Below are 24551 nucleotides of genomic sequence, written 5' to 3'. Positions count from 1 at the left end.
TTATTAGTAACTAATAAGACATGCCTCGTTCCGTCCTTGACATCATCGTGTTATCTTTTAGTGATGTTATTGTATTGATCTTGCTATGGTTTAATCATATTTTTAGAACAAACTAAGACGACATGCCTTAAAATAATTTTGTTATCGTATAGTCGTGTTGCCGGGTGTACCTCGCGAAGACTTTATATTGTTATTCAATTGAAACAGTAGATCTCTTGTTCCTTCCCTTGATTGAGTTCCTATCGTAAATTGATGGTGGTGTATGTATGTTGTCTAGTTAGTTAATAAAAACAAAAACCACATGCCTCGAGTCTTCCCTTCATATCTATTTTGACATGCCTCGTTCCTTCCCTACATTCCTGTAACGCCATGCCTCGTTCCTTCCCTATTTTGGTAGAATGCAAGGACAGTATTGCTTCTTTCCCATCATATCATTGAGTTATAGTATATAAAGAGGACATGCCTTGTTCCTGAAACAACAAGACATGCTCATATCCCTTTCTTGATATCAATATCTAGGTTTAATTTAACATATCGATCGAAATTTAAAAGGTATTCCCATCATTCAAATTTACTAAGAAATTTTTTCAGAGGCACGAACATCTACAAAAGAACAATATCGCGCAGGTCTTGCACAGGGCTACGCGTTGCAGTTCCGTAGTCCGTAAGTCCAGTGGTATGACAACCAAGGAAGTGCAGGTTCGAATCACCCCCTCAAAACTAAAATCACGAATTGTCTTCCAAACGGGACGTTAAACGGAGGTTCGTGTTTAGTGATCTATTGAAGTGTGTTTTGAAGAACAATGGCTATATATGTACATTGTGCCCCACCAATTGGAGCGCCTTGGCAATTTTCCTCTAAATATAACCTCGGATGTATTTGGACGGTTTAAATGTCAGAATTCATAACATTTAACTGAGCTGCAAGTAGATCGCGTTGCGATTTCAATTTAAGAGTTACGCCCACGTTCTTGACTCTTAGGAATCTGCCACAGTCGTCCAATAAAAGTTCACAAGCACACACACAGTCTACTGAATATCAGTTTGTGATTGGTCGAAGGTTCCGAACAATTGCATCCAAAAAGGTATTAACGTGGTCGCCTCCGAAAGATTACTGAATTTCAGAGAAAAAAAACTAGAGAAAAACGGTTATGCCTGTGTGTGTGTGTGTGTGTGTGTGTGTGTGTGTGTGTGTGCGTGTGTGCGCGTGCGTGTGTGCGTGTGTGCGTGTGTGTGTCGGTGTGTGCGTGTGTGTGCGCCACGTGCGTGCGTGCGTGCGTGCGTGCGTGTGTGTGTGCTTGCAATAAAAATTTACAAGGATATAAAACACAAGTACAGCTACATTTGTAACCATACAATATGGGGTCATATAGATAGAAAGGTAGCTACTTTGGGATTTTCCAGTATTTGAGGTTAAATGTCGCGTTGCATTGAGCGCGCAACTTCCTCAGAAGCGAACTATAGATGGTTTAAATGTGTGAGAAAGGGTATGGGGTGGCTAAATAATTAGCTATTTGTAGTCTGAAGAGGTGCATGTTAATGTATTATGCTTATCTCCGTCTACTTCAGAAACATAAATGTAGTTCACTTGGACAACTTTAAGGAGGGGGCCTCAAATTAAATGTAAAACACATTCTATTCTTATATTTATTCTTTTAAATAAGTTAAAGTACGATAAGACACGTCAAATGATTTATTTCAACGTTAAATGTATATTGGTGTATTTATTTCTTTATAGTCGTTTTGTATCATAAACATTTGCCTCGGAGGACACTCAGAACAAACAACGCCATCTTTGACTGTGTTTTCTATAGAACTAAATACACCGCTATACGTAGTTCAACGTAGTTCAACATGTATTAGCTTAAATATCGGCGTAAGAAGAAGACTTGAAAAATAATATTGCAATACATATCATCTGCGTGTTAACAACAGTATTCTTAACAGTCCATGTTAAACAATTGATCATAACGTACACAATCTTATCATTATTTATCATTGATATGCAAATCACTATTGATGGTGGCATCATTATATATCATAAATATGCATAGTTGTTTTGAAAGTAACGTTATTATTTATCATAGGTGTGCATAGTATTATTGAGGGTAGCATCATTTTATCATAAATATGCATAGTTATTTTGAAAGTAACGTAATTATTCATCATAGATACATAGTACTATTGAGGGTAACTAGTTACATATAGATCTAAATATTTCCATATTTTTCTCTTATTTTTCGAATGTAGTTCACTTCCTTACATAATGAATTGACTGTAGAGTGTTTGTAATTTTGACAATGTGGTCGTGTGATCAAACAACTGTGTCATTTTAACATAATAAAATTGTATTGAAGAAAACAGCAAGTCAAGCAAGTCAAATAAATCAACAAAACTACCAATCGGAACACTTCGGCCATAATCCAACATGAAGCTTGCCTGAGATGGTCGAGTTGGAACGATTGCAAAATTACCTCTATTTATATTCACATTAATTAAACCTGCACCGAAGATATAAAAAGAAATGCTTCTCAATCTCATACAGACGTTTTGATAGATTAGAGACCTTATACACATTTACGCTGTTAGTATGCACTATGAATTGTTTATATTCCAAGCCTCATATGTGGACAGTGCATAGTTACGGTCAATGCAGTGTATTCATCCACAATCATGTACTGAGAGAGAGCACGTTTCGTTCTAAAACACACACATACAAAATAACCATAACAAAAAAAACAACAACACACAATCTCATGGGATATCAATGTACACAGAGTTCATTCAGATAAAACCTCAATGTACAGTGATTTCAATCTCATGGGATATCAATGTTCACAAACTTCAATAGCATGTGATGTCAATGTACACAAAGTTCAATCCCATTGGACATAAATGTACAATCCCATTGGACTTCAATATACAGAGAGTTCAATCCCATTGGACCTCATTGTACACAGAGTTCAATCCCATTGGACCTCAATGTACACATAGTTCAATCCCATTGGACTTCAATGTAAACAGAGTTCAATCTCATTGGACTTCAATATACACAGAGTTCAATCCCATTGGACCTCAATGTACACAGAGTTCAATCCCATTGGACTTCATTGTACACAGAGTTAAATCCCATTGGACGTCAATGTACAAAGAGTTCAATCCCATTGGACCTAAATGTACACAGAGTTCAATCCTATTAGACTTCAATGTACACAGAGTTCAGTCCCATTCGACTTCAATGTACACAGAGTTCAATCCCATTGGACCTCAATGTACACAGAGTTCAATCCCAATGGACCTCAATGTACACAGAGTTCAATCCCAATGGACTTCAATGTACACAGAGTTCAATCCCAATGGACCTCAATGTACACAGAGTTCAATCCCAATGGACCTCAATGTACACAGAGTTCAATCCCATTGGACATCAATGTACACAGAGTTCAATCCCAATGGACCTCAATGTACACAAAGTTCAATCCCAATGGACCTAAATGTACACAGAGTTCAATCCCAATGGACCTCAATGTACACAGAGTTCAATCCCAATGGACCTCAATGTACACAGAGTTCAATCCCATTGGACGTCAATGTACACAGAGTTCAGTCCCATTGGACCTCAATGTACACAGAGTTCAATCCCAATGGACCTCAATGTACACAGAGTTCAGTCCCATTCGACTTCAATGTACACAGAGTTCAGTCCCATTCGACTTCAATGTACACAGAGATCAATTCCGTTGAACTCCAATGTACACAGAGTTCCGGAATAAGACTCTGACTTATCAAGGTGCGACTCGCATAATCGATTATTCGAATCTTTTTTGTAGTTATCCTTTTTTTAAATAGAGCAAATGACAGAAGAGCTTATGGAAAATTAATTGAAATTGAAAGTACAATTTCCGAAGCAATTGGTGACACTAACAATGCATTTAATTGAGTGCAAGGTCGTTTATAAGAGAGCAAATTAAGGCTTTTGTCTGGCATAATGTAACTAGATATAACTGTAGGTTATCGCTTATCCCAAATTTGCCATTTCTCCAGCGGAGTTATTGCAGTCTTTGCTTAGTTCGTGTTGGTTTTCACCAGTGTAATTGCAACCCCCTAAGGCATCATCATATTTATAGCCCTTTGCAGTCTCACACACACAGAACTTCTCACTACAAGCTGGCCAACCATCTGAAATGAGAGTAGTTTTATACATTTTGTAACTTTATGAAATTGAAATTGGCCAAGAATATTATAGTTTAAAATGTTAACAATATTGGAGCAACATTATGCAATCGATTCTTATCCAATTATTACGATTAGGACAATAACTATGGTTCCGCCTTAACAAATAGGGATCGATCCTGGTTTTTAAGAGAATCATTTCGAAAAATTTGGTATAATGAATTAAATATTTGGGTATGAAAGTGTGTTACTTAGAACAAGAAGTGTCAAAAACAATAGTTTCCAGACATTAACGCAAAAACTGGCTAATTTAAAGACAAAAACTAAAACCGTTTTCAAAACGATCATTCTGTCAGAGTGCTGCTTAAGAATATTCAGCAACATGTTTATTCTTGTTTTAAGACTTTTCCCTAACTGCAGCAAACCGAAATTTAATCGTAACTCAAAGGAAAGTTTTGGCTTATGGAAGACGAGCTGAATAGAAAACCATTTTATTAAGACTTGTACTATGTACATCATCTATAATGCATACACTGTTCATATGTAATATTAACGTTTATCTACAATATGTGCATGTATTCTTAATTGTAAGAGATTCTTTAACATATAAAAAGGTTTATCACTCCATTCTTGTCATCATATTTTTAAAATTGTAAATATTTGTACACAGAGGAATGTGTTTAATAACAAGGTTTTAAGGGTTTGTTTTCTTTCTATGATCAATATAACATTGATATATAGACATAAAACGGCAGTCATCATCAAAATCAGTAGTTTGACACATTAAACAATTTAGATCTGTCTTTGCTCTGAATTGAAACTTAAAATTTAGGCAATATTCTCTCCTTAAAGATACTATTTTTGTATCATTTATATCAAACAACGAGAATCAGTGAAAGTGAAAATAGAAGCTTGTGTGAATTGAAATTGTGCTTTTAGTCAAAGTGTACCATTCCTGTACCTATTTTAGCTATTTTATTCCGCTTCTAATATTTCCCTCACTTAAGATTCCGCAAAAATAAATTACGTTTGACCGCCTGCAGTGCATGCGCCTTTAACAACACTTGCTAATGCTACATAAAACTATCTAGTTTCTAGCGTATTCCGTATAGTCGGCGTTAGAATTATACATAATTTATAAATTGTCGAATATAGCGATTATTAAAGCCTCAAAGTATGGCTAAGAGGATTTAATAAAAAAAATACCGACTTATTGGAGATAAGTGCTCGCCTTATCAAATTCTTGACGAAATGCCATTATCAGATACATGCAACATATGCTTTTCACTTACTATCATTACAGCAAATGACGTTCTCGCACTTTATTCCTGCTGATCTAATACAGTCGTTGGCAGACCGACCACATGGCCCGCCTATTGGCACTGTAATTAGAATAAATGCTCTGAAATAGACTTAACGATGCTAATGGTGATGATGATAAGGACGATATACATAGTGAACTAATCGTTTCGTCACAACCTAAGGGCATGTTCACACGGTATGTTTTAACATACATGTACATGCGTTGAGGGGTCAAACTATACACTAAGGCCATATCAAATTGGTGTTTCGTTCCGAGGATTTACCGCACCTTTTTTTTGAAAATGTAGAAAACTATATAAAAAAGGTGAGACCGCACCTATATTTTCATCGCCAACCGGAATCTTGTGATAATTAGCGTTTTTGAAAGCAGAAATAGAATCAATTATAATCTTCATACGCAGTTTTAGTGTGTTTTTTGTGAAGGGAAATAACCGATGCGTGGAGTTTTATAATGAATATCGAACGGTTTAGCATTGGTTCATTCAATCAAAATGGCGACTTACGGAAAAAAACATCGTCGCTCGAATTGTGGATATTTAATGGTATGTTAACTGTGTTGTGATAATGCTCGAAGTCATCGTTCATCATTCCATGAAAAACATAATCATTAGTTACGCAATATAATATGTGTACCGGATACTGGTAGCTATAATATTGCGTAATTAACGATTGTTTTTGTTGATGGAAATTGGAGTGAAAAATCACTCTCTTATTAAATTCAAGTAATGATACTCGTTATAAGAATTTGACCGTATGATGTCGATGCTGTAGAAAACAGCTTAACTCAACATGAGCATGTTTCATTGTTTGGTCCAAAATGGTTTTCAATGTCAGTTTGTATCAAATACTGACAAAAACAACAATTGCAAACAAGTATATGGGCACAAATAGCGATCAGTATTGAATGATACACTGGTCCGTATAGACTAACTTCTAAATTGTTTGATGCTGCCTGTATGAAACATGTTTTTTTAAACATACAAAATCAATCTTAAAAAAATGTCTTAATACAGTTGCAAATAATTCAGATAGATAAGTTGTTTCAAACCTTTTGTGAAAAGCAGAGTTATTATTATTATTTTTGTGAGTAAGTTTAGTGTAGAAATATATATATATATGATCGAAATCTATTAAAATGCCATATTTTTTCTTTTAATAAACAATTAAAAAAGTAAATTATTTATACGCGTGGTTCGCCTGATTCATCTGGGCCCAATATAACAAGTAAATTCTCATTCTCAATTTTAAAGAGACACTCGTATTCAAAATCAATACATACACATGTATAGCAAACATAATTATTGATTGAAAAACCTTTAACTATTTATGAAATAATGCATTTATGGAAAATATTCATTACTGATAACAAGATTGTAACCGTGTATTTAATGGCTGAAAACGCAAAAATATTAAATGATTGGTGAGTGCTAAAAGATTTATAGTGATCAACTTTCGTCTCATAAGGTAGAAATACCATGTTTTATGCACCTTTCTTTCAAATTAAACACAGTTTCTTTCATTAGAACCACTGTTTTCGATATTTATTCATCCTTTTGGGGGGAAATTAAAACAATTGTATTGATTGTGGTACATCTTATTTAGGAGAAAGAGTGCATCTTTAAGAAAATAATTCAATTAGGTATTAGGTTGATACACATCAGTAATAAGTATTTTACGAAAAGTAGTTTAAGACAAAAAAAAAATGCACTTGAGTGATACATATGAGAAATTGAAATTTATGAGAAATTACGTTTATAAAAAGAGTAGAAACATACAAGATATTGAATCATACTATGCTATTAAGAGGTAAATTGGGTTGATATTGATATTAAGACTTGACTGAAGGTTGTTGTGGAATTGGGGCTGGTTTCAAAATTCAGACAAGGATATTTTTTTCTGATATAAGTCTATTAAAATTAAACTGAGGTCGGGACCAATTTTGAAGCCTGGGGCAAGATATTGTATAGAACATCTAAACAAAATTCCAAACAAAAAACCAGTATCATTTTGTTCTTGAATAAAAACTGTAAACTGATATTAGAAAAACCACACATAGATAAGATTTATTACGACAAAACAAGATAATTTTGTACAATAATTCACTCATCAAAATATCAATGTAAATAGGAAACTAGCTATGTATGTATTAAATAGATTTAAAAAAGAAACCTGTCATAATTATTACAGATAAATATGTATGCTATAATTGTACTCTCCTTACGTTTTATTTGATGATTTTATTGCATTATTAACTTTAAAAATTGTTAGAATTCTTACTTAAATAACTTTATTTGGATGAACATTGACTTTATATATATGGGGGGGGGGGGGTGCTGTTTGTGTACGTATGCGCATATGCACGACCTTTGACCAGCCTCTGTTCTCATGTTCGACTTTAAGCTGGTGGAAGGGACACAACTCCCTTTGAAGTAGATATTTAAAGAGTTTCCTATAATCCACTCTCGTGACCTTGTTCTTCACTAAAGCGAAGGTTGTTTAACTAGCTTGAGAATTACTTAAGAAGTGATTAAAAATTAAAAATACTTATTATGCTTTATATATTATAAATAATAACACGATGATGGGGTAAGAAACCTCGCTCATCTCTCTGAAATGGTAATTCGTGTAAATTTAGGTTTATACACGTTTTCAATGGGATGGCAAGTAACTTTTTGGCAGGATTCCGATACAAATTAAGTCTAACATGCGTACCCAACACCAAAATAATTATTTTCTGTTAACTCCGTGAGTCCCAAGAACTGCGTAATTGGGCCCTGTACCTCGCGTACCAAAACGTGTGTGTGTGAGGGGGGAGAGAGAGTTCACCCCAACTATTGGTAAATAAGGTGAACAATATCCGATAGGAAACAGTGCAATATATCAATGTTCGTTGTTTTAATGTCGATGTTATGTTGGTGCCAATCTATTAGAGAGTCCTTTCAGTGCAGACTTTTGTTAAGCTTGCCGTTATCACAGAGCTTTCCCAGAGCTTTCCCAGAGGCTTCAAAATTCTCAACACGGGGGAATAGGGATAGTTGCATAGAATTTGGTTGTTCAGCGCTCCGTATAAAACCGCATAAGCGAAATACACCAGGACAATTTCAATTCAAATTTTACTAATATTAATTACAGGTTTTACCAAAATAATCATTTTCTGTCGTATTTTGAAATGTTTGTTAATAATAGAGCTCTTTTCACACTTTTGTGGATGTATTGTCGTTGTTACAAGCGTCACATTACACATGCACATTTACTTATTAATATCTCAACCTATAAAACATGAAGGAGTCCTTTTCAAATTTAATAATGTTGCATGACACTTACCATTTGGCGGTGGCGTCGTCGTCGTAGTCATGTTCGTTTCTGTAGTAGAGGATATATAAATAACACACAACATGTTTTATAAGATTGAAAGAACATGGATCTTGCTGTGATTAACATCGATTTTAAACGCAGATGTATCTAATTTTGAACATCTGGTATAAAAAGAGTATTTCTGTAATAGCTCAACAGACATTATTTGTGGTACTAATCATTGAGCGAAACGGAAACATCAGCGTCCGTACTTTTTACCATATCTTTAAATGGAAATCTTTGAAAATCTTCTTCTCAAATCCGCTAACTTTACACTTAATTCTCACTATATGGAAAAAAATATCTTTAGAAACAAAATACCATATTTCAAAATATGTTCATCGTAGTGTTCCTAAGGTTCCTAAGGTGACCCTCAAATTCATTCATGCCATTTTGATTAATAAATAACATGGTTGCGAGGGGCGGGGTTAGTTACCACTCTATGTCTATATTGAAAATTTTGAAAATCTTCAATTCAGAAACCATTGACCTGATTTCAAAATAATTTCACAGAAATGTTTTTTAAGCGACCATATATCAAATTCCTTTGTACCATTGATATTCATATCAAAACATGTCCGCCAGAAGCGGGGATAGTTTTCATTATATGTCATTGTGGAAAATCTTTTATTCAGAAACAAAATGCCCGATTTTTAAAGTATTTTTACAGAAATGTTCCTAAGGTGAAATTTTGATCAATTTATTACTTTTTATTTTATGTCTTTTTTATTATTATTATATTATTGTTTTACAATCACTGAAGATATCAACGTCAACCTTCATGAAATTCTTCACAGTAACAACGTGCTCTTTTGCGACTAGGTATATAAATCCAACTTTAATATTGTAAGAGATATTGTTTTATACGAGTGGGCATTTGGGCGAGTGGCACTCAGTATGTTTCCGATCAATAACTTACGAGCCCTTTGTAATGATTCGACGTGTTACTCAGATGCTCACGGGAAGAGAGAAGGGATTTGGGAAGGTCTTATTTCGCACATAAACAAAAAGAGAATTCCCGATCTGCGCCGCTTACTTCCGGAAGTATTCTGTGTGTAACGAGTTTTGAACTTTATTTACGCTCTATACATATACATGTGGATTGGGATAGTTATACATATTTTCATATTACATATCATAATATAAAGAAACGAATAAAAGAATGAATGGGGTAAAGATCTAACTAATTATTGTTACTATGAAAAGACATATTTCCTTAAACAAATTATATATATAACCCAAAATACACTTAATTGGTATTTAGTATGCTTTGCCATTTTTGTCGATTTATTTATTTATTTATTTTTATTTTTTTTGATAATTGGATTTTTTTGTGAGAGAGTCTCTGAGGTTTGATGTTATGGTACATTTTGTTTAAACGCGATTAACATGTAGGTTTTTGATTTGTCTTTTTTTGAAAAGCCATAAAACATAGTTTTAGTCACAGCTATTTGTGTCGAATTCTATACTAAGGATTTTTAGAGAAAAAAATCTGTAAAACTAAACTAAATATTAATGTAACCACATCTGTACGTCTGGGGACGTACTCATAAAGCATCTTAAGTCATTTTATGAATACCAGCCCTGGTCAAGATATTGCTTTGAAGCCGTACCTGCACCAAGTCAATTATTCTTACTAACTTTGGGTTTGAATGAGTTTTTGTAAGACGTGTACGTGAGCGGAAAAGGTTTTGAAATATGTAATCTTCAGCAGAGGCCATGCCTTACAACAGATGCCTAATTTAATTACATTAAACTCCACATCTCAACTCAGTGCTGTATGCAAAATATATTGAGTATGCGTCCTATCATTTTAGACATAAACATGTTTGCAATTTTATATCATAGAAACAATGGACTCTATTTCAGACACAGCCCGATTCGAGGGTTCGAGGATATCTTAATGAGTTCGCTTTGTGAGTCTATATTTACTGACTTATTGACTGAGACAACTGAATACTTAAAAGTTTTAAAATATCTTAAACATAATGAATTTTGATATAAAAACTGTATTTTTTTAAAAAAAATCATTTTAACAAAAACATGCTTTTCTGAGTCTGATTGATTCTAAAATTTAGACTGAAGACATTAGTGAATACCTGTCCTGGGGCAATGATTACGAATAGTTTAAAACCTGAGTTCAGACTCGAGACGTTAGTGAATACATGTCCTGGGGACATGATTACGAACAGTTTCAAACCTGAGTTCAGACTCGAGACGTTAGTGAATACATGTCCTGGGGCAATGATTACGAACAGTTTCAGACCTGCGTTCAGACACGAGACCTTAGTGAATACATGTCCTTTGGCCATGAATACGAACAGTTTCAGTTCTGAGTTCAGACTCGAGACGTTAGTGAATACATGTCCTTTGGCCATGAATACGAACAGTTTCAGACCCGAGTTCAGACTCGAGACGTTAGTGAAAACATGTCCTTTGGCTATGACTACGAACAGTTTCAAACCTGAGTTCACACTCGAGACGTTTGTGAATACATGTCCTTTGGCCATGACTACAAACAGTTTCAAACTTGAGTTCAGACTCAAGACGCTAGTGAATACATGTCTTGGGGCCATTATAACGAACCGTTTCAATTCTGAGTTCAGACTCGAGACGTTAGAGATACATGTCCTGGGGCCGTAAATACGAAGAATTTCAAACCTGAGTTCAGACTCGAGACGTTAGTGAATACATGTCCTGTGGCCATGATTATGAACAGTTTCAAGTCTGAGTTAAGCCTTGAGAAGTTAGTGAATACATGTCCTTTGGCCATGATAACGAACAGTTTCAAATCTGAGTTCAGACTCGAGACGTTAGTGAATACATGTCCTGGGGCCATGAATACGAACAGTTTCAAACCTGAGTTCTGACCCGAGACGTTAGTGAATACATGTCCTGGGGCCATGATTACGAACAGTTTCAAACCTGAGTTCAGACCCGAGACGTTAGTGAATACATGTCCTGGGGCCATGATTACGAACAGTTTCAAACCTGTGTTCAGACACGAGACTTTAGTGAATACGTGTCCTTTGGCCATGAATACGAACAGTTTCAAACCTGAGTTTAGACTCGAGACGTTAGTGAATACATGTCCTTTGTCCATGACTACGAACAGTTTCAAACCTGAGTGTAGACTCGAGACGTTAGTGAATACATGTCCTGGGGCCATGATTATGAAAAGTTTCAAGCCTGAGTTAAGACTCGAGACGTTAGTGAATACATGTCCTGGGGCCATGACTACGAACAGTTTCAAACCTGAGTTCGGACTCGAGACGTTAGTGAATACATGTCCTGTGGCCATGAATACGAACAGTTTCAAACCTGAGTTCAGACACGAGACGTTAATGAATACATGTCCTTTGGCCATGATAACGAACAGTTTCAAACCTGAGTTCAGACTCGAGACGTTAGTGAATACATGTCCTTTGGCCAAGATAACGAACAGTTTCAAACCTGAGTTCAGACTCGAGACGTTAGTGAATACATGTCCTTTGGCCATGATAACGAACAGTTTCAAACCTGAGTTCAGACTCGAGACGTTAGTGAATACATGTCCTTTGGCCATGATAACGAACAGTTTCAAACCTGAGTTCAGACTCGAGACGTTAGTGAATACATGTCCTGGGGCCATGAATACGAACAGTTTCAAACCTGAGTTCAGACTCGAGACGTTAGTGAATACATGTCCTTTGGCCATGACTACGAACAGTTTCAAATCTGAGTTCAGACTCGAGACGTTAGTGAATACATGTCCTTTGGCCATGAATACAAACAGTTTCAAACCTGAGTTCAGACTCGAGACGTTAGTGAATACATGTCCTTTGGCCATGACTACGAACAGTTTCAAATCTGAGTTCAGACTCGAGACGTTAGTGAATACATGTCCTTTGGCCATGAATACAAACAGTTTCAAACCTGAGTGTAGACTCGAGACGTTAGTGAATACATGTCCTGGGGCCATGAATACGAACAGTTTCAAACCTGAGTTCAGACTCGAGACGTTAGTGAATACATGTCCTTTGGCCATGACTACGAACAGTTTCAAATCTGAGTTCAGACTCGAGACGTTAGTGAATACATGTCCTTTGGCCATGAATACAAACAGTTTCAAACCTGAGTGTAGACTCGAGACGTTAGTGAATACATGTCCTGGGGCCATGAATACGAACAGTTTCAAACCTGAGTTCAGACTCGAGACGTTAGTGAATACATGTCCTGGGGACATGACTACGAACAGTTTCAAACCTGAGTTCAGACTCGAGACGTTAGTGAATACATGTCCTTTGGCCATGACTACGAACAGTTTCAAACCTGAGTTCAGACTCGAGACGTTAGTGAATACATGTCCTTTGGCCATGACTACGAACAGTTTCAAACCTGAGTTCAGACTCGAGACGTTAGTGAATACATGTCCTTTGGCCATGAATACGAACAGTTTCCAACCTGAGTTCAGACTCTGTTGTTTAAGCAACTTATCAAAATATTTTCCATTTAGCCCTATGGTAAAACTGTTGTGATAATTAATTAGATATCTAGAGTTTTATCATTTGTTTTATTTTCTTAAATGTAAACTGTATACTAATATTAGAAAAGCACAAATGCTTGCATACAATTTAGTATATACGACCAAACTGTGTTCGTACGCATGTGCATATCCACGTCATTTTAGCAGCCTAAAGTGTTCTCATGTTCGACTTAGGCTGGTGGAAGAGACATAACTCAAATTGCAGCAGATATTTTAAGAGTTTCCTATATTTCACTCTAGTGACACTGTTCTTCACTTATGCGAAGGTAATTAAAGTTACTTGAGAATTACCTGATAAGTTATTTTAAATACTTATTATGTTATACATATTATAATTAATAACACTACGATGGGGTAAGACAACAAGCTCATGTCTTAATCTGAAATGAATGTTCGTGTCAATTTAAGTTAATACACGTTTTCAAAGAGCACAATGGGATGAAGAGTAATTTAAAGCAGCATTGTGATACAAATAAATTCCAACATGCGTAATCAACACAAAAATAGTTATTTTCTGCGTACCCCGTATCGACACAGTGAGTCCCGTGACCAGCGAAATTGGGTCCTGTATCTCGCGTAACAAAACGGGTGGAGGGGGCCACCCCCAGTTTTGGTATGAGATCAACAATATCCGACACCGATAGAGAACAGCCCAATATGTCATTGCTCAATGGTTTAATGTCGATGTAATGTTGGAGTTAATTTATGATAGAGAATCGAACCTGGTCGCCTTGGCGAGAAGCGAGTGTGCTGACAACTGCACCGGACAACCTGCGCTTCAATATGAATATCGTTATGTTGAACAGTTATTGTATAGATTCTGCCCGTAAATTTACGGATTTCTCCGAGCACTCTTAAGCAGCGTAATGTACGATATCTTATTGAAACAGGCCCCAGTGCATTGTATTGAATACTACTAATAAAATTGAAATAAATAGTCCTATGTTTTGTTAAACTTATTTTTATCTACTTTCGTTTATTGTTTTTGAATGTCCAAAGTCAAATGTCCTGCAAGCACGGCATTCCATTTTTGGAATGATTGGGCAGGGACAGGTTTGGCAGTGACAGGTTTGGTAGTGACTGGTTTGGTAGTGACTGGTTTGGCAGTGACAGGTTTGGTAGTGACTGGTTTGGTAGTGACTGGTTTGGCAGTGACAGGTTTGGTAGTGACTGGTTTGGCAGTGACTGGTTTGGCAGTGACAGGTTTGGTAGTGACTGGTTTGGCAGTGACAGGTTTGGTAGTGACTGGTTTGGTAGTGACTGGTTTGGCAGTGACAGGTTTGGTAGTGACTGGTTTGGCAGTGACTGGTTTGGTAGTGACTGGTTTGGCAGTGACTGGTTTGGCAGTGACAGGTTTGGTAGTGACTGGTTTGGCAGTGACTGGTTTGGCAGTGACTGGTTTGGCAGTGACTGGTTTGGCAGTGACTGGTTTGGCAGTGACTGGTTTGGCAGTGACAGGTTTGGCAGTGACTGGTTTGGTAGTGACTGGTTTGGCAGTGACTAGTTTGGTAGTGACAGGTTTGGTAGTGACTGGTTTGGCAGTGACAGGTTTGGTAGTGACTGGTTTGGCAGTGACAGGTTTGGTAGTGACTGGTTTGGTAGTGACAGGTTTGGTAGTGACTGGTTTGGTAGTGACTGGTTTGGCAGTGACAGGTTTGGTAGTGACTGGTTTGGCAGTGACTGGTTTGGTAGTGACTGGTTTGGCAGTGACTGGTTTGGCAGTGACAGGTTTGGTAGTGACTTGTATGGTAGTGACTAGTTTGGTAGAGTTTGTCAGGGACTGGTTTGGTAGTGACTGGTTTGGCAGTGACAGGTTTGGTAGTGACTGGTTTGGTAGTGACTGGTTTGGCAGTGACTGGTTTGGTAGTGACTGGTTTGGTAGTGACTGGTTGGGCAGTGACAGGTTTGGTAGTGACTGGTTTGGTAGTGACTGGTTTGGCAGTGACAGGTTTGGCAGTGACAGGTTTGGCAGTGACAGGTTTGGTAGTGACTGGTTTGGTAGTGACTGGTTTGGTAGTGACTGGTTTGGTAGTGACTGGTTTGGCAGTGACTGGTTTGGTAGTGACTGGTTTGGTAGTGACTGGTTGGGCAGTGACAGGTTTGGTAGTGACTGGTTTGGCAGTGACAGGTTTGGTAGTGACTGGTTTGGTAGTGACTGGTTGGGCAGTGACAGGTTTGGCAGTGACAGGTTTGGCAGTGACAGGTTTGGTAGTGACTGGTTTGGTAGTGACTGGTTTGGTAGTGACTGGTTTGGTAGTGACAGGTTTGGCAGTGACTGGTTTGGTAGTGACTGGTTTGGTAGTGACTGGTTGGGCAGTGACAGGTTTGGTAGTGACTGGTTGGGCAGTGACAGGTTTGGTAGTGACTGGTTTGGCAGTGACAGGTTTGGTAGTGACTGGTTGGGCAGTGACAGGTTTGGTAGTGACTGGTTGAGCAGTGACAGGTTTGGTAGTGACTGGTTGGGCAGTGACAGGTTTGGTAGTGACTGGTTTGGCAGTGACAGGTTTGGTAGTGACTGGTTTGGTAGTGACTGGTTTGGCAGTGACTGGTTTGGTAGTGACTGGTTTGGTAGTGACTGGTTTGGTAGTGCCTGCTTTGGTAGGGTATGGTTGTGAGTTGTTCGGTAGTGAATGGTTCGGTAGTTACTTGTTTGGTAGTGACTGGTTTGGTAGAGTTTGACAGTGACTGGTTTGGTAGTGACTGGTTTGGTAGTGACTGGTTTGGTAGTGACAGGTTTGGCAGTGACAGGTTTGGTAGTGATTGGTTTGTTAGTGACTTTTATTATTTCATTTGTATGGATGACTTTATGTTATGTCCAAATAAAGTACTTTTTTGAATCTGATGCATGAATAGATTGTTTAAAAATGGAAACCATTAATGCCATAATTCATTTAACCAGTTTATAGTTTTCTACAATATATCCATCAATTCGAACTAAAGTTATTGAGCGGAAACCACCTGTTTGACAGACGGCCGCCCTCCCGCTCGATCGTTCGCCCCACCAACGACATATATCCCAATCCAATAATTTCGAAATACCTGGATGATAACTATTAATATGTAATAAAGTAATGAAAACTAAACTAACCAGTAACGCACTTCTTGCATTCATAGTCGAATATGAAGCCATATTTGCAGATGCACACTTTACTATATCCGTATGTGTCGCATATGGCATTTTCATCTTTACAGTAATGACAGTCGTCACAACACTGGCCGACTTCGAGCGCTAAAATATAGACAAACACAAACGTCATGGTTACAGTAATAAATAAACATCACTAAGATAGGATTTATTAAATGCGTTTCAATAAAACAGTTACGGGGATGACGGGGGCACTGAAAAGCTGAAGACATATCATATAATGGTTTATCAATGTTTATGCCATTCTGACCGACTGAGGTTATCATTTTCTCACAATTTCTAACTTGGCCTCCGCTTAAACTTCAGTCACGCTCGGGCAAAATGAAATTAAACAATAGCCGTCGTAAGACAGCGCGCTCGACTACGCCGCTTTGACTTAGAATACAGTAACGTATAAAAATACCAAGTTTGGTCTCTTTATGTCGAACCTAACTAAAATTATTCGTCAATCGAATGAAGGATATAGAAGTTATTAATAAATATTCCAATTTGCCCTAAAACTTTAACTCAAGTTCCATAGTCAATCAGGAACCATAATCTGTGTAAAGAATAATATGGAGTTATCTAACCTCATCATGTGATGGCCCTGAACTACTGTGTGAAGTATGAATTCAATTTAATGTAGGGTATTGGACTTATAAGTGATAGCCCAACTATTCTTCGAATAGTCGAGCTAAAAATTATAAATGAGTTCATTTCATCTAGGAAAATATGTCGTTGAGTGTTTGAATAAGCTTTTCAGAACGCTTGCCCGTACTCAGAATTTCTGTATATATATATCTCTGATTAGGTAACGTAACGTTTGTTTTTGAATCTGCATTTATGTTCTTGAAATTTATTTAGTACAACTGTTACTTTTTCTCAAATATCTGCTGTTGAAAAAAACTTATTTAAAATAGTGTTGCAAATATGTATTTAACGTTAATATGTGTGATGACATTATCGCGTGATGTTATTAATGTATTGTTAAAAGGTCCAAATATATATCACTTTGGTGAAAGTCAATGTGGCCTAGTGGTGAAGGGCTCCGTTTTATATGTTTTCTTTATTTCCACACGTGGGTTCGAACCCCACTAAGACCAAAATATTTTTATACTATAATTGTATTTTTTCAGCATTTTTGATATCATGGAGTAAAATAATAATAAAGTGAGTGTTTTCATATGCATTACCAGAAAAACTTGTTTTCGGTCCAAAAACACGACCGAGTACCTTTAACTCTCATTTTACACATGTTGCCAAAAACAAGGCGCATATATGTTAAGCAAGGCTTAATCAATAATCGAATATAGTCAAGTTGCATAATTCACAATATGTAGACAAATATTTATTTATGCATATCAAATATAAGAAAAGCGCCTACACACAAACAAAACTAATGAGCAATAGCGAATAGATACTTTTTGTAATACTTTGCATGCATTATACAATACAAATATAACATAAAACATCAACTAAAGATCTAACCTGGAAAGAATAGTCCCTGGCTAATAAGTAACAATAATCACTTATTAAAGACCGGTCAACATGCTGATGTACATGCATAAAGCAATATATAGGATGAGACATAAAAGATCCTCAACTCTGGTTTGAATAGTTGTAACTCTGAAAAAGTCACGCAAACTATTTAAATATTGTCGGGTTAGTCCCTTTTTCGACTGCAAAAATCGGCTTGCTATTGATACTTACGGGTACACGGGCATGGTGGGTGTTTGCTCGAGGTGTCACTGGAGGATTCGCTTGAAGATTCGCTGGATTCAGATTCAGATTCAGATTCCCCCTCGTAGTAGTATTCAGGATGAAAAAATCCACCTCCAAATTTACATTGAACAGCTGCCAGGAGAGCAAGGGTCTGTTTATAAATGAAAAAAATGAGGTTCCATAAGAGAACTGTTCAATTTTCAATATTTTTTTATTTGGTCGATTAAAGTTAGAAATGGCTATACCATTATGATAACAATGACAAACAAATGGTTTACATACCACGTGGTTAAAAGGTATTTTACACAGAAATGTGATGCGTATATTGACCATATGTGCTAAATAATGAAGAGGCTGTTGTCCATATGTACAAAATCATGAAGGGGCTAGTATCCTATGTTGAAGGGCTATCGTCCGCATGTGCAATATCATGAAGGTACTTTTGTCCGCCTATGCAAATTAAAGCTCAGGGGCTAATGCCCTACGGGTCTTAGGGGTAAATGTCCTAGGGGCTAATATCAGTCTACCATATATCAGTTGCATGTGGGCAAATCCTTACTCAAAACTGTCCAGTATATTAAGCGTGACTTTGTGACAAATATGTTCCCAGTCTGTTTGACCCTCTTTCTCTTTCAACCTACCACATAGTTAGTTCTTAATAGGATCTTCCGTACACGTACCTATTATGGTAATCAATTTTGGGGCAATATTGACTAAGGGAAAACTCCTAAATGCGGCTGAAAATGTCTGAATTTCTATCGACGTTCTGTTTACATATGACATCAAACCACATGGTATGTTTACCCTTAATCAAACATCAGTTAATGCAATGTATACTATGTTTTATATCGCGACCTGATTGATTGGCACAAAAGGTTCATTTCAAACCCTCTTAAGAGTCCTTTGGTTATAGCACTGATGTCACAACAGGGGTTTTATAACCTGTGTATTTGTTTAATGGCTCTGGTCTAATTAGAGTTGACACTGTTTAGAGTAAATAAATTGTCTCACTAATACATATACACAAAATGCAGAGCCAATGCATTAATTTGACAGATAGGAAATAACAAACAAACAAAGAGAAATAAGTTTTAAAAAAGTTATTAGATAATTTATACTAGTATATTTCAATCCACTTAAACACATGGTCATTATTGTTATATCCAAATTGTGAAGCAACATGGTTAAATCATATTAATGCGCTATTATATTTAACATACAAGGTTACTCTTGTCCATATTTTAAAGCATTGTAAAAATAATGTTATTATTATATATTTACATTAACACTTCATTCCTTAACGATGGTTGTTGTTTATCAATTTCACATTATTTCTGTATAAAGTGCAATGAAATCGCGTGCGTTTGTTTGATAATTCTGTCCTGTCATTGGGCGCAATAATACTAATGGGCGGGGCATATTTACTATTTATTTCAATGAAATCGTAGTAAATATTGGCAACATGCAAAACTGTAATCTGCAGTGAATCAGTTAAAGCAAAATAAGCAACGATAATTTAATTGATTTTAATGTAGATGATTTCATGACGGATGGAACAGTTGAAGAAATATTAAATTATAATGATGACGACTTATTTCGGAATTTGGAATTGACATTTGGTAAAATTAAAGCATCTGACAAAACATGAAATCGAGGAAATGAAACAATAACATAATGTAGTGCACACAACAGAAGAAAGGGCTCAGTTCATCACTTAAGTCTATTCGCGTCCTCTGGCTTTTCTTCCGCGAAAGTTCACGTTACCCCACCCACCGACACTGTCGTTTCCACAGAGATGTTTCATCCTCATTAAATGTTTACTTCCAAAGAAATCACAATGCACTTGCTGATTTGTCCAACACCGTATTCCAACATGATTCATACACCAACTGATTCTTCAAAATAACGCTCCACAAGTAAATTGACTTGAATTTCTCTCCAGTTTGGAAACTCGATCGTGACTTAACAAATGCTAGTATTAGGTATTATCGCGAGATATAATGAGAACTTTGTAGGTGGCGATATTTTTGTTGTATTCTTGTTATTGATAATTTTTCATATCTCAAGTTGTATTTTTCTAGTTGTAATGCAGTTGTAATAGGTATTTATAATATACTTGACCTTGAAAATATAGAAAATAAACATATAAATAAGGAAATATTTTATTTGCTCATTCATTGTTGCATAAAATTAGGTTACGATAGCTATTCTAATTTACCCACCGTTGAGAACAACGAGAGAAAGAAAAAGAGAAAATGCTCTTGAATAATCTATTAATTTTAGCATAAATTTAAATTTAAATGTAAATATAAGTATTAAAATTCGACATGTTGCAATTTATTGGGGTATGGTAACAACCCCATTGCATACCATACCCCAAATAAAATGCAACGTGTCGAATTTTAATCCTTAAATGAAAAAGTAAACTTTAATCCTTAAATGAAAAAGTAAACAAAACAAAAAGCAATTGGACAAGATGTTTTGTTCATTCCCATAATTAATCCTCTAGTACTGCACAGCAAGACACTCAGATATGAGATAAATATACATGTCGAGAGAACTATATTTGGCTGCCCGGTAAGAGCTGTGGTTAGCGCATTCGCTTCTCACTCAGGTGTCCTAGGTTCGATTCCCGGCATGGGCGCACTTGAGTTTGGTTTGTGGTCACCAAGCCGGACAAGTGGGTTTCCTCTGGGTACTCCGGTTTCCCAAACAACACAAGACCACACTCTCGCGTAAATTCGTACCAATGAGAGTAACTGATATCATGTTGTAATAACTTGTTTCACAATCGTTGTAAAATAAATAAGTTTAAACTAGCCTAACTATAGAGATTTACGTTAAAAATATTGTAAGTCCTATTATTGTAGATGGCTTTCCTTACACAATTTAATTTTTTTTTATTAATATCAAGATGCTATCGCTATATATATAGTAAACATTTTATGCGAAATAAACTACTTTTATATTGTTGTTGTTTTTTTGTACAAAAAGATGTGTACCTACTATACTGAAAGTATACACTACGAGCGCGAATCGCAAGTTACGCATAATGCTGGGTTCACATCTGTTTTGTACCGTATTGTCAAGCTTACCGTTCAAAGTACCGTGCGTATATCGGATTATCACTGTTACTGAGCCACAGTCTGCTAATACCGCTACCTGCAGCCAATTGTATAAACGTGGATAACTCCTAACCAGCGGTTATCTTTTGGTTATCTCCCTGGTTTGGTCAAGCTATCCGAAAACCGACTGTATAAAAATTAAGTTATCCTAACCAGCGCGTGATTCGGCTAACATTTGGACAAAATTTAACCGACCATATTGATCAGTGCATTGTGGGTATTTTTAGGAAGTTTTGGTTAGGTTAAAGTTGTCCAAGTTGGTTAACATAGCCGCCTCATTTTCTGCCTTTATACAAACGGATAAACGGTTTGGATAAAATGGCCAACTTGGTTAAAGTTAACCGCTGGACAACTTTAACCAGCGGTTAAATCTAACCAACTTTTATACAATTGGCTGCTGTTGGTTACCGTTTGGTTATATGAGAATTGATATATACACAAACACAAAGAAAACATTCCCGTATTCGATAACCTTATTAGCTATATTACCGAACCGTTTTGCAATCTAGAACAAGGCAACTGCAACATGGGAAGTAAATTATATCAGCATCTAAAATGTCAGTCCTCAGATCCGTTTAGAAACATTTTAAATATTTTTATTTGTACACCGTTCTTTTATTTTTTTTATTTCATTGAACTGAATAAATACGCTTTAACCAATACGGTACAACCATATTTTTTATTCTAGCACACCGGATAGGCATTTTTGGTGAATTCAGCCGTGCTGGAAAATTCCATCTGGCACCCACCATTCCAGATGAGTCACGCGCTGTCACGTAATACTTTTTAGTTCTTTAATCATACACTTTATTTAACCATAACAATGAGATTTCAATAGATGGGTTCCTTAAACATTTACTTTACTAAAATATACCTTCAAAACAAAACAAAATAACCCTTAAAAGACGTGATACTGAAGAAACTTTTTGACGTATGCAGCGAATAAAAATTACAGCGCGTCATGACGTCAGTAAACATCATCGCACGCGCTTTTTGGTGAAATTTACAAAAAGCGATTGTTATGTATTCTTTTCACAAAAAAGTAAATTAAGGTATGATAGAAGAAATGTCAAGCATGTGTGTCCGGTCCAGATAGAAATATCCGACCCTCGGGCACGCTGCGTAGCAACGCAGGTGCCCTCCTGTCGGATTTTTCTATCCGCACCGGAAACACATGACAAATATTATTATTACTATGTTAGTGGACAAATTTTATAACTAATTCATCATTCGTCTTAATTTTAATATTTAACCACGACTGAATTCCATTTTTCTCAATTTCTTATAAATGCGACAACGAATTTCACATTTTTCAAATCATGTGGTTCAATCTGAGAATTTAGAATACCGTATATACTAATAATACGTTCCGAATAGAAAAATCCGACCCGAGGGCACCTGCGTTGCCAGGTAACGAGGCTTGCCGAGTTACCGGCTACGCAGCGTGCCCGAGGGTCGGATTTTTCTATCCGGAACGGACACACATGATAGATATTTTTTCTAGCATACCTTAAATAACATTTTTTGTGAAGAAAATACATAAGAAAGCGCGTTTTTGTACATTTCACCAAAAAGCGCGTGCGATGATGTTTACTGACGTCATGACGCGCAGTAATTTGTATTCACTGCATACGTCAATAAGTTCCTTTGCTATGACGTCTTTTAAGGGTTATATTTTTTTAAGGAATATTTTTGTAAAGTTAATGTTAATGGAACTCATCTATTAAAATCGCATAACTATGGTTACATTTAGTGTTTAATAATAGAAATTGAAAGTATTACGTCACAGCGCGTGACTCATCTGGCATGGGGGGATGCCAGATGGAGTATTCCAGCACGGCTGAAATCACCGGAAATGCCTATCCGGTGTGCTAGAAAATTTTGTAAATGATTTTATATTTATAATAAATAAAATCAGACTTACGAGAAATATCCTCAACATTTTAAAGAGCATCCGTAAAATCGGAGTACAACACTTTTCTCCCGACACTCGCAATATCCCCAATAATCCTGCTGTCCACCGATATATACTGAACGTAAAAAAATAATCCTTTGGGCTGGTTTTCATTCAAAGCATCCATTGCACGCTCAGAAAGCTGTCGTTTCCTGATGCGCGCGCATATACAACGTTGAATTTCCGGATGCACACGTAGACAATTGTGCGGTCTGACGCAAGTGTAGGAATATTAATGTCCTTGAGAAATTATTATGCAATATAATGATGAAACTGATAGCGATTTTTATTTCAATACGGTACCATCTGTTTGATTGTTAACGCCTTGAATATTCAGTCATACAAGATAGTGTATTATGCATAAGAAATATAACCAAAACTATGCAAATATATGACAAAATATGATTTATAACTTAAAATTGAAAAGTATAAACATGATGGAATGTAAACATTTCGGAAAATAATTATAATCGATTCCAAATTCGAACAGAAAATTGCATGTTATAATCGTTTTATTTTGCTGTTGTAGTTTTTTCCAAGTACATCCGACACTAGTTATGTCGAAGTCGTTTAGACCTCATGATATACTTCTAGATAACGAACATTCGATATTAACGAAATACAGAATATGTCAAACTAAAAAGAAAACTATGAAACAAAGTAAGATATAACCAGAACAATGACATAAAAAAGATCGACAAAACAAACGACTGTATTGGCAACAAGCGTGCCATCTTTCACTCACCTGAACGACAGTATTGACCACAAGCGTGCCATCATTCACTCACCTGAACGACTGTATTGACCACAAGCGTGCCGTCATTCACTCACCTGAACGACTGTATTGACCACAAGCGTGCCATCATTAACTCACCTGAACGACTGTATTGACCACAAGCGTGCCATCATTCACTCATCTGAACGACTGTATTAGCCACAAGCGTGCCATCATTCACTCACCTGAACGACTGTATTAGCCACAAGCGTTCCATCATTCACTCACCTGAACGTATGTATTGGCCACAAGCGTGCCATCATTCACTCACCTGAACGATTGTATTGGCCACAAGCGTTCCATCATTCACACACCTGAACGACTGTATTGACAACCAGCGTGCCATCATTCACTCACCTGCACGACTGTATTGGCCACAAGCCTGCCATCATTCACTCACCTGAACAGCAGTATTGACCACAATCGTGCCATCATTCACTCACCTGAACGACAGTATAGGCCACAAGCGTGCCATC

The 24551-nt window shown here is 36.6% G+C and overlaps 1 protein-coding gene across 2 annotated transcripts; it reads right to left on the bottom strand.

Annotated features, from left to right (window-relative positions):
- Positions 1 to 1633: 1633 nt before the first annotated feature.
- On the bottom strand, positions 1634 to 23425 carry LOC128204158 (uncharacterized). Of its 2 annotated transcripts, XM_052905530.1 has the most exons (6): positions 23271 to 23425; positions 18210 to 18372; positions 16464 to 16604; positions 8821 to 8859; positions 5466 to 5555; positions 1634 to 4179 (listed from the first exon to the last, which is right to left on the bottom strand). In XM_052905530.1, exons 1-6 carry the CDS (start codon positions 23412 to 23414, stop codon positions 4019 to 4021), a joined length of 738 nt encoding a protein of 245 aa, XP_052761490.1. In that variant the 5' UTR covers positions 23415 to 23425; the 3' UTR covers positions 1634 to 4018. The 2 variants fall into 2 exon arrangements, with proteins under 2 accessions (XP_052761490.1, XP_052761491.1); XM_052905531.1 differs by lacking the exon at positions 8821 to 8859.
- Positions 23426 to 24551: the final 1126 nt, after the last annotated feature.

The sequence above is a fragment of the Mya arenaria genome, chromosome 10 (genome assembly GCF_026914265.1).
Source record: "Mya arenaria isolate MELC-2E11 chromosome 10, ASM2691426v1".
NCBI classification, from domain to species: domain Eukaryota; kingdom Metazoa; phylum Mollusca; class Bivalvia; order Myida; family Myidae; genus Mya; species Mya arenaria.
The sequence above is the reverse complement of the archived record's forward strand: the minus strand, read 5'-3'. Positions and strand labels throughout refer to the sequence as shown.

Bases quoted from the DNA above. Each gene is read 5' to 3' on its own strand.
- LOC128204158 (XM_052905530.1), bottom strand. From the start codon at position 23,414: ATGAAAACCAGCCCAAAGGATTATTTTTTTACGTTCAGTATATATCGG. The intron at 18,373-23,270 runs GTAAGTCTGATT...ATTTATAAACAG, and splicing joins AAATGTTGAGGATATTTCTC to ACCCTTGCTCTCCTGGCAGC. The intron at 8,860-16,463 runs GTTAGTTTAGTT...CCTCTACTACAG, and splicing joins ATGCAAGAAGTGCGTTACTG to AAACGAACATGACTACGACG.